At 52.5% G+C, this 10,644-nt stretch overlaps 1 protein-coding gene across 1 annotated transcript; it reads left to right on the top strand.

The window, feature by feature from the left end:
- Positions 1–5,600: 5,600 nt before the first annotated feature.
- FOXQ1 (forkhead box Q1) lies at positions 5,601–8,253 on the top strand. Its single transcript, XM_015135423.3, has one exon. It carries the CDS (start codon positions 6,208–6,210, stop codon positions 7,417–7,419), a length of 1,212 nt encoding a protein of 403 aa, XP_014990909.2. The 5' UTR covers positions 5,601–6,207; the 3' UTR covers positions 7,420–8,253.
- The last annotated feature ends 2,391 nt before the right edge of the window (positions 8,254–10,644 follow it).

Below are 10,644 nucleotides of genomic sequence, written 5' to 3'. Positions count from 1 at the left end.
CACAAGTAAAATTCAAACTGTTTTCAGTTATCACATTGTTAGTAATAAAACAGGAATTGAGATTCTGAAATAAGAATAGAAAGATTGAGATACACACGCACACACACACACACACAGAGGAATGATAAAGCAAATAAGTAATGACATTGATGTGATTGATATTCAGCATAGAGACACAAATCAAAAAATGTCCTAGAAACAATAAACAACCCCAGGATCAGTGAACACTATTCTCAATGAACACTACTTATTAGGCCATTCTCTTTACTTTTATACATACTTGAAATCTTGCCTAATAAAAACTATATAGATGGATGAATGAATAGATAGATAGATAGATAGATAGATAGATAGATAGATAGGCAGATAGATAGATAGATAGAAAGAAAGAAAAGAAAGAAAGAAAGAAAGAAAGAAAGAAAGAGAGAGAGAGAGAGAGAGAGAGAGAAAGAAAGAAAGAAAGAAAGAAAGAAAGAAAGAAAGAAAGAAAGAAAGAAAGAAAGAAAGAAAGAAAGAAATTAATTTTCCTCACATTGTTCCTTCATGATTTTCTAGCATGGGTTTTACTCTGAGTAACTGTGCACTAAACTCCCGCTCAAATTTTGAATAAGGGGCTTGCTCACAATTGAAGCAAAGGGTTCTGACTTTTCTTTTTATTTCCGGAACACCGACTAGGTATTGGCCACAGACTAGGATTAAATGACCAACCCCAAGAAATTTCTCATTCCTCCAAGAACTATTTTTCACTTTTCCAGTTTTTACCCAGAAAGTTTACGTTGGTGATTAATGCCGAAGAATTTGCCTATCTGGGCTTACAAAGATAGTATACCCCTCGAAAATAAGTTTCCAAGTATGAAACGGAATGAGAGACATAAATAACATTTAATAAGGGCCTAGAACCTAGTAGTTCAGTTTTTAAAATCCATACAACTGCTATTTTTCTAGATTAAAAAAAGGTGAGGTCTGGTAACTTTCCTGGTAGAGCAGAGATACAAACCCAAGGTTATCTGTCTCCAAAGCCCACACCTACCTAGAGTGGCAATGCCTTCTCTGGAGTTAAATGGGAGAGTTCACCGCTCCCCCCCATATCCACTCCAAATGCATAAACCTAGACTGTGCATAAACCAGGTTTGAGGGACTACTGGCCAAGACAAGGGACACAGACCCTTCCCCAGCTCCATGGGAAGCCATGCAAAGACTCTGTTTTGTTTGTACATCTTAATATTCGTGTAACCAAATTGGCTCTCATTTGGCACTTGCCCCTCTTTTGCCCGGATTTGTATGACAGCATGGTGATGGAGCTCCCCCAAGGATGTGAGTCAGTTCTCTTCATAGAAGGACAGTCTCCTTCTTTGATACATACCAGGAAAGGTCTGATTTCTAATTTATTGTGCATGGTTACAGCCTCAAAGTTAAAAAGAGAGGACTGGATCACTCATTGCAAACAGAAGTTAAATCTCCTTGTTCTGCTTGTAAAACGCAAAATTTAAAGAACTTCGGGTAATAGAAAAACTGGACTAAAACTAGACAATGAGGGTTCCTAAGATCTAGCCAGTTCTGAAGAATGGACTCCATGATCTCACTATCTAAGCTGTCGCCTTGTAACAAATCAGCCCTGGGGCTTTCCTTCCTACGTGGGAATGTTCACACACGGTGCTAGAGCGTGCAGGATTTTGTCTCTGAGTGGCACAATCAGGCAGCATTCTCAGTGACCTCTAACCTTTGTCGTACTGTAGATGATCTCGCTTTGTATCTGCACATCTTTGCTCTTCCTTTTATCCTTCTTTTTTCTCTTTTCCACCATGATCAGGCCTACTTCCCTGCCCCTCTCCACTCCCCAGGACCCACCACCCAATAACTACTTAATTCAATGGGTACCCAATGGCTTTCTCGCTGCTTATAATCCCTGAGCTCTCAAAAGAAAACTTCAGGCACAGCCCTTGGTTTTGCATCTGGTCAGTAATGCCCAGCCAAATCCTGGGATTCTTGGATTAAACCATGCCCATTGCTCAGGAAACCAAATGGGGACTGTTCAAACAAACACAGAAAATGTACAAACAAAGGAGCCTGACCCTATTAAAACATTTTTGGAAAGAAGTAAAAATATAGATATGTAAAAATGCCTAAGTTTTCTCTGTCTACTCCCACACCCACCTTCAATCTCTGCAGGATTTTTCCAGTGTTCAGCATCTACCAAAAGAATCAAACAGATCACGAAATGGACTAAACAGAGTTCGACAAAGCACTCCTTTTCTTCCCATGTATTTTCACTAAGAGGAAAAGTAAAGAGGGAGCTGGGCTTTATCACTGTAGAGGCCCTTCACTGCCACCTGACCTGGAGGCCTGAGTCAAGGCCCTCTCCATGCCCCAAGGGAGACTCTGCAAGGATTCAAAGCCATGCATTTTGCCCTGGGACTCTCAACATTAGCCTGGTCTCTATGCCTAAGGCTCTTCAATTCTTCACAGCATTATACTGTAGTTTTATCCAGAGTCCCAGGTCCTCACGGGAAGGCAATGTGAAGTCTACCCTTTCTTCAGATCCAGAGGTTAACATGACAGGAAAGTCAAAACTATTTCCAGGTTGCTGGGTGGATGTGATCCGGATGGTTCTGCAGTCCCTCTGGGCTGGGAGCCTGTGCGATCTTCTAATGCATAGGGCATGTCATCAATTTTTCCACAGGGAGTCACCTTAGGTATTTTAGGAATTAAATTATTTTCTTCCCAAGATTAGTGTTTAAGAACTAGGTCAGTGAAGCACTATCAAATTATGGAAAGCATTAAATTTGCAGATCGTTTCCACAGTTAATTAAGTTCGTTCTGGGCACCCGGAGATACATGCACTATCTTCCTTTGCCTAAAATCACCACTTCAGGGACGTCATGAGATCATGGAAATGTGAACTTATCCTTTGCCATAGTTTATTCACTTATCTCCACGGAAATTAAAGGGCAAGGGGGAAAATGAGCTAAGAGGTGTTTCTTACCTGCAAGTGTTTGGTCAAGCTCCACCTGCAGGCATTTTTTATTAACCCATCAATGTACTCCCCGAGGAATGGGAATTAAGGGGCAGAAATATCCAAGCACTTCTGGGAAACTTTAAAAAAATGCACGTGACTTTTGGCAGCATCTGTACTGAGCCTTGAGGGTGCTGTGGACAGACATGCCCTTCTCCATACATTCCCGGTTTCTCTGATAGCCGCAAAAGGTGAATGATTTCCCGGCTGTAAAACAACAGCTAAAATGGATACTGACATCAACCACAAACGGAAAAAGCAGTTTTATTTGTGATTTTAACAGAAGACGATCATTTTATCCTCAGCAAATGGCACATTCATGTGGCAAGGACAGGGGAATGCAGCCGTGAAGAAAAAAAGAAAGAAAACCCTGCTCTCGTGGAGCTTCCATTCTAGCTGAGGTACGGTTTGTTTGTTTGTTTTGGTTTTGTTTTGTTTTAATCCTATCCAGGTGGTCCACGGCCTGCCATGCCGTCTTCCTTCTCAAAGTCCACTTAGGTGGCTGCAAGCAACCTCTCACCTGCGCATTGCCTAAGTCACTCTAAAAACAGAAAAAAGTTTCCAGCTGAGAATTCACCCACCTCCACCTCACCCCCTTTCCTCCAACCTTTTCAGGCTCCAAACTTGCAGACAGCAGCCCACAGGGTAGGCATAATAAGTGGGGCAGGTCCTTTCCCCAAATGAGATCAGGGTAAGGAGAGGGTCCCCTGCAGCTGGGGAGGGGAGGAGGTTGGGTAAGAAAGGGGGAAAGTGGGACATGGAGGTGGGGTGAGACACCGTCCCTGGAGGCGACCAACATTTCTTGGTGGCAGGACGCCTTAGCCCTGGAGTCTCAAAGAGGCCTCCCTTGGACTTTGTAGGGACCACAGGTCCCACCTCAACCCTCCTTGGGTTTACCTTCCCCATCAAATAGTCATGTGCCCTCCTGCCCTGCCCAACCCCAGCATTCAAGAGAGAATAACATTCATTACGAATGCCTTTTATCCCTGGCCAAATCCAAGCCTCTTTACCTGGATATATATATATATAGTCCCATCCCACTTCCCTCTCCAGGTCTAGGGAACCATCAACTCCAAGGCTAGAGCTGAGGAGACCCCTCCAGAAAGAAGCCATTCCCCATGTGGCTCCCGAAGCGCATACTTAATACAGTCAGTCTAATCTCGGAACGCGATCCTTCCCCAAGTACAAAAATAACAGAGCTGTGGATGAAGCTGTCATGTTGCCCGCCCCATTGTGAATGCCTTCAAAACTCCCTGAATAAAGATAAGAGAGGATTGTGTACGTTTTCAACACAAATGGTGGAAAGTAATAAAATAAACATCAAAGGTGAGCTCCCACCTACTCGCGGCTCCGTCGCTTTTTGTGCAACAAAGGCAGGAAAAAGGAGGAAACTCGGCGTGGCAGGGCAGCGGGCTGGAGGTGCACCTTCCCGGGGCCGGGGCGCCCGCTCCCTGGACTAATGACGCCGCGCGGGGATCACGCCCCGGGCGCCCTGGGGTGGGGAACGGTCCCCCCTTTCGAGATGGTCCGACACTGGTGCCAGTGAGGTCACAGCACAAGTCCCAATGGAATCTTGGAAAGAAATGGCCGTGACCCGGTTGCGTTCTTGCCCCCGCCCACGGGAACGCGCCCTCCCCGTCGTTCCTGTTGACTGTCAGATCCCGGGAACCAAGCGCCTGAGCTCGGCGGCGTCTGAGGCTTCCGCAGGGACACAAGTGCAGGCAGAGCCCGGCACCCTGCGCCAGACACAGCCGCCCCAGGGGAAGAGGAGGACGCTGCTGTCCTCCCCCAGGAGCCACCAGCCAGGTAAAGAAAAAGGTAAAGTAAGACAAAAGTGAAAGTCGGAGCCCATCTAGTGAGCAAGAGTCAAGGTCATCCAAAAAGGCGCATACAATTTCAAGCCCAAGAGTGTATTCATTAAAACAAGAGGAAAAGACGAGATGGTCCTTGAAAGGAGCTGATAGGACAAGGCTCCCGAAAGAGGTCACTGCAAAGTGTCCTGTGCACTTTCTGTTCAGCACCTCTGCAGTGACGACAGGAGTTTGCTTTCGTAATTAGCACGATTTTCACTACTACAGAAGCACATAGGCTGCATGCAGCTTAGGCCCGAGCAAAGTCCCTGCTCCCCTGGACCCAGCCCCTTCAGGTGTCCCCCTGGGGGAACCATGGCGTGTCCCCCCAACCAGGCGCACTCGCCTAAATTGCGTCACCGAACTCCAGGGCGCAGGGAGCCCTCGCGGGCTGCCCGGGGCTGGGGTCCACACCTCAGCAGAGGAGCCGGCGGGCGAGGCGGCCCCGCGCGCGCACACACGCATACTCACAGACACGCGCAAACCCACAGCGGCGCGCGCGCTCCCCATTGGCGGGAGGAGGAAGGCGGGGCCCGCAAACCCAAAACAAACAACCTGCGCCAGCGACTTTGCCGCCGCGCTGCAGTGTGGCCTCCGCCTGGTGCGCACCCGGTGGGGAGCTGGAGAGCCGCCGCCACCTCGGCCACCTCGTTCCCCCACCCCTTGCAGTCCGCGCCCAGGCCCCGCCCCCGCGGAGCCGCCGCAGGGTTATATTGGGCCGGCCCGAAGGTGGAGGCGAGACGCAGCCGCGGCAGGCCAGCGGGGAGATGCTGCCCCCGAGGCTGGGGGCGGGAAGGCGGCTGCGGGCGCAGCGGCCTCGGGGACTCGCCTCCGCGCGTGCTCAAGGCTGAAGGCGCCGGACCCTCCCCCACGGCGGCACGTACATCGTCCGGCACCATTTCCGTGCCCCGAAGACGCCCGCACGGGACCTGGGACCGCCAGTGCAGAACCCCTCCTGGGCGCTTCAACCAGCAGCAGATGCGCACGCTGCTTCTCTCCGGCAGGAAAGCCTTCTAAGCCCGGCGCGCCCGGGCCCCCGAGGGTGGAACCGCGGCCCCTGCACACACTCACCCCAAAGTCTCAACCTCGAACCGAAGGCGACACCCACCCAACTCCTCCCTCTCCGCCCCTTAGTCCATCCAACACTCACAGCCCCTCCAAAGAAAAAGCCCAGCGGAAGAGGACTCCGGAAAAGTGACTGTCTCGGAAGACCAGGGTAGAGCTCCTGGGAGAAAAAGGCGAAGATCCCCGGCCCCGGATCGCCATCCCCTTCCCTGGCACCAGCTTCCCTAGACTGCGCGAAAGAAGAGGGTACGACGCCGGGGAGGGACTGGGTGCGCGGGCATGAAGTTGGAGGTGTTCGCCCCTCGCGCGGCCCACGGGGACAAGCCGGGCAGTGACCTGGAGGGTGCGGGCGGCAGCGACGCGCCGTCCCCGCTGTCGGCGGCGGGAGACGACTCCCTGGGCTCGGATGGGGACTGCGCGGCCAACAGCCCGGCCGCGGGCGGCGGCGCCAGAGATCCGCCGGGTGACGGCGAACAGAGCGCGGGCGGCGGGCCAGGCGCGGAGGAGGAGGTCCCGGCAGCAGCGGCTGCAGCGGTGGTGGCCGAGGGCGCGGAGGCCGGGGCGGCGGGGCCAGGCGCGGGCGGCGCGGGGAGCGGCGAGGGCGCACGCAGCAAGCCGTACACGCGGCGGCCCAAGCCCCCCTACTCGTACATCGCGCTCATCGCCATGGCCATCCGCGACTCGGCGGGCGGGCGCTTGACGCTGGCGGAGATCAACGAGTACCTCATGGGCAAGTTCCCCTTTTTCCGCGGCAGCTACACGGGGTGGCGCAACTCCGTGCGCCACAACCTCTCGCTCAACGACTGCTTCGTCAAGGTGCTGCGCGACCCCTCGCGGCCCTGGGGCAAGGACAACTACTGGATGCTCAACCCCAACAGCGAGTACACCTTCGCCGACGGGGTCTTCCGCCGCCGCCGCAAGCGCCTCAGCCACCGCGCGCCGGCCCCCGCGCCCGGGCTGCGGCCCGAGGAGGCCCCGGGCCTCCCCGCCGCCCCGCCGCCCGCGCCGGCCGCCCCGGCCTCGCCCCGCACGCGCTCGCCCGCCCGCCGGGAGGAGCGCGCCAGCCCCGCGCGCAAGTTCTCCAGCTCCTTCGCCATCGACAGCATCCTCAGCAAGCCCTTCCGCAGCCGCCGCCTCAGGGACACGGCCCCCGGGACACCGCATCAGTGGGGCGCTGCGCCCTGCCCGCCGCTGCCCGCGTTCCCCGCGCTCCTCCCCGCGGCGCCCGGCAGGGCCCTGCTGCCGCTGTGCGCGTACGGCGCGGGCGAGCCGGCGCTGCTGGGCGCGCGCGGGGCCGAGGTGCCGCCGGCCGCGCCGCCCCTCCTGCTCGCGCCCCTCTCGGCCGCCGCCCCCGCCAAGCCACTCCGAGGCCCGGCGGCCGGCGGCGCGCACCTGTACTGCCCCCTGCGGCTGCCCGCGGCCCTGCAGGCGGCCTCGGTCCTCCGCCCGGGCCCGCACCTGCCGTACCCGGTGGAGACGCTCCTAGCCTGAGCCGCGCCGCGGGGCTCGGGAACGCCGAGTGCGCGCCGTCGGGGAGGCGGGAACGCGGGCCCGCGGACTTTGCACTTTCAATCCAGAGGAAAATGAATTTTAAAAATCTCCATCAAACGTGCCTTAAAGCTAAAGCATTTTGACAGGAGTATTTGAACTTAGTCCAGGATATTTTCCTTTGTCTTTTATAACTTTACAGAGGACCAAAGCAATTCTTGTGTCAGTTTCTTTGCGAAGCCTGTCCCTCCTTCCCTTCATAAGGACTTTTTTTGTCTTTCTTTAACGCCCAGGCTTCCTCTTATTCCTACTGTTTTTGTCGCACCTTCCATTGATTTATGTCCCTCCCTTCCCCTCTAAGTGCATCAGGGAACCTTTCCACACTATAAATGATATGACTACTGTTTGGGGTTCTGAGCCCTCATCCGTGTACGTATGTGGCGTTTCCAGGTATGACTGAGTGTGAGAGACACGTCAGAGACTCTTCAGTCATTTCTTGCTATTGACCAATGCTTCACTGTGCCAAAAGAGAAAAAAAAAAAAAAGTTGGGTTTTGTAATTAAATTATTTATATATTTTTGAAACCTGAATTGAAAATGTTGCAGGCAACGGGCTACAGCTTTATTAGTGGTTCTCTAACTGTGGTCTCCTTGGGCCAAGCAATTTCTTTAAAGAAAAAGTTGATTATGTATGTGGGGTGCCAGGACCACTGCCACTTGAAAGCAAGTGTGATTTTTATAATATTATTTTATTTGTGTGTCTGTACATATTCATGTATACATTTTATGAAACCCAAGCATAGTGCTTATTTTTTAATAAAACTCACAACTGACTTAACACATTGTGGTGATGGGTTGGAAGTGGAGAGATTTTTATGTCTGTCCCCCCTCCCCCCAAAAAATGGACTCAGGTTTCGGTCTCAAGAAACTTCCTTTGGAGATCAAAGTATTTTCCTGAATAATTCGATAAAGGTATTATAGAATGGGCTTGCACATTTCCTTATGAGATACAGTGCTAAACAAATTTCCAGATAGAACTTCCATTCATGGGCTTTTTAAAACTTGAAGACCAATTACTCCTCTAATTAGTCACCTAAGCGTTTCCAGAACAAATGAGGGGGAAGTGTCCCTCTCTCCCCCAAGAATCCTTCAGCAGGCAAGTTGAGCTCTTAAGCCTAGAGTCAAATAGATATTTTCAGGTAAATTGGTTCTGATTTGGGGCTCAAAAAGTTGAAAACTTAATTTTGTCATAAAACTATCTTAACACATCAAAGGTTCCTTCAGGGCAATTTCAAGAGCAATTTAAATGTCACAGTGTTTTTGTCAAAACCATCCACCTTTTAAGGAATGTGTAATTTCAGTTGGGTGTGAACCAATGGGTAGTATTTTTTTCACTCTTCCCTGTAAAGATTTCACTTGTAAAGATTTCACTTGAAGCGGTGGCAGTGTCCTGCCTGTTTCAATCGCAGTCTGAAGAGAAAATGCCACCTGGAGAGAGGGAGAGCCAGTTTCCCATATTACAAATGTAAGGGAGGATTTTCATCAGTGGTGAACACCTGTTCTTCAGTAGATTCCTAGGCAATACTGTTTTAACAATGCATGGATTGCAAAATTCTAGAGAGTAATACAAACTGTGGGAAATGCAGAGACTAGAAACAGGCCTCATTGCCATGGCTGCCATTCTTGGGTAGGTGCCATCTTACCCATGACAGGAGGATGATTTGAGCTCTACATATAATGAGGTGGGGAAGGAGAGTGGTGTTTATTTCAGGATGCTCTCTTTTGGCAGGAATGGGAGAGAAACAATCTTCCCTAAGTCCGGTTAACAGATGATGAGTCGACTGATTTGGATTACATCTACTTAGTAGTCATAAAGAGTGATAATAATAGGGTTGAATTATGGCAAGAGGTAGACCTTTGCACCCACAGGGCCAATAATCAGACCCCAAAATAAACCTGAAACAGACCAGCAACTAGGGGCAGGGGGCAATGGGTGCCCTGGGTAGAAATGATGAGACCTCAACATGTTGTTGCAGGAGAGCAGGGAGTCAGTCAGCTCTGTCCTTCCCACCTCTGGTTCCAGGGGACCATGTCTCTCCCACAGTGTGCCTCACCCACAGAGGAAAAGTGCAGCCTACTGTAATATCTTTTTTGTAAAACCACTGTTTTCTTTTCCGCACTGATACGTGAAGACAGTCCTGCAAAGGGAGATTTAAAGTCGCTTCTGATTTATTCGTGTTAACACACAAACAGCAAAGTGAAAGACAAAGGTAGTGTTCCAAAAATCACAGCTGTTCCGCCCTGCCCTCAAAAGAAAAAATAAATCCTTCCTTGCTAATGAACACCCTGGAGTCTGGTAGAATGCTGTCCCCTCCTAGCTTCTGGTCCCCTTCTTTGTTTCCCCAGGGACTGTAAGGGTTGTCAGAGTCGCATGAGTTTTGCACCCCTATTTCATGACCAGTTCCAAGCTCAGTATCCCATGACCAGGACAATCACACTGGGCCAGCGGGGCGGGGGGATTGGAGGGTCCTGGGCTGTCGTCCCCTCCTTGTCCCTCCTTCACACACCCAGCCCTGGGGAGTTTCGGTTTATCGGTGCTGGGCCGGAGGCAGCCCAGAAGGAAAGGCTACGGCGCAGCTCCCGTTTTCTCAGTGAACACAGAAAGCTGCACAGCTGCTTTTAGTTCAGGGGAAGCTGGAATTCCGCGGAACCGCACGTCGCGGCAGGCATGGCGGCCTTCGGAGGGGCTGCTCGGTCCGGCTGCAGGATCCTGGCCTCAGGCAGCAGCGTCGCGGTGGCCGTGGCACCTCTCGAGCCCAACAGCTCCTTCCAGCAACTGCCCAAAAACCTGCATTCCTCGGAGGCACGGGAGGAGGGCTCGGGGCTCACAGTGCCCAGGCCCCCAGGCCTGGCCGCGCCCCATCTGCCAAGGGCAGGGTTGTGCCCCTCCCCCCGCCCACCCCTCCTCCCACCCCCTCTCCCCGCCCACCCTTCCTCCCACCCCCTCCTCCTGTCTACCCCTCCTCCCGCCCCCTCCCCCCGCCCACCCCTCCCCCGCCCGCTCCTCTCTCCTCCCCCCGCCCCAGAGCTCCCATCCCGGGCAAAGGCACCCGGCCCCAGCTGCGCAAACACCAGGCCGAGGGGCACCCGAGTGACCCTCGACCGACGCGGGGGCTGCGGGATGCGGGGTGTGGCCAGGGGTCTGTTTGTTTGGGAAACGTCCTGTGAC

This window comes from Macaca mulatta, chromosome 4 (genome assembly GCF_049350105.2).
Source record: "Macaca mulatta isolate MMU2019108-1 chromosome 4, T2T-MMU8v2.0, whole genome shotgun sequence".
Classification (NCBI taxonomy): Eukaryota; Metazoa; Chordata; class Mammalia; order Primates; family Cercopithecidae; genus Macaca; species Macaca mulatta.
The sequence above is the reverse complement of the archived record's forward strand: the minus strand, read 5'-3'. Positions and strand labels throughout refer to the sequence as shown.

Coding starts and splice junctions, on each gene's coding strand:
- FOXQ1 (XM_015135423.3), top strand. CDS start 6,208: ATGAAGTTGGAGGTGTTCGCCCCTCGCGCGGCCCACGGGGACAAGCCG.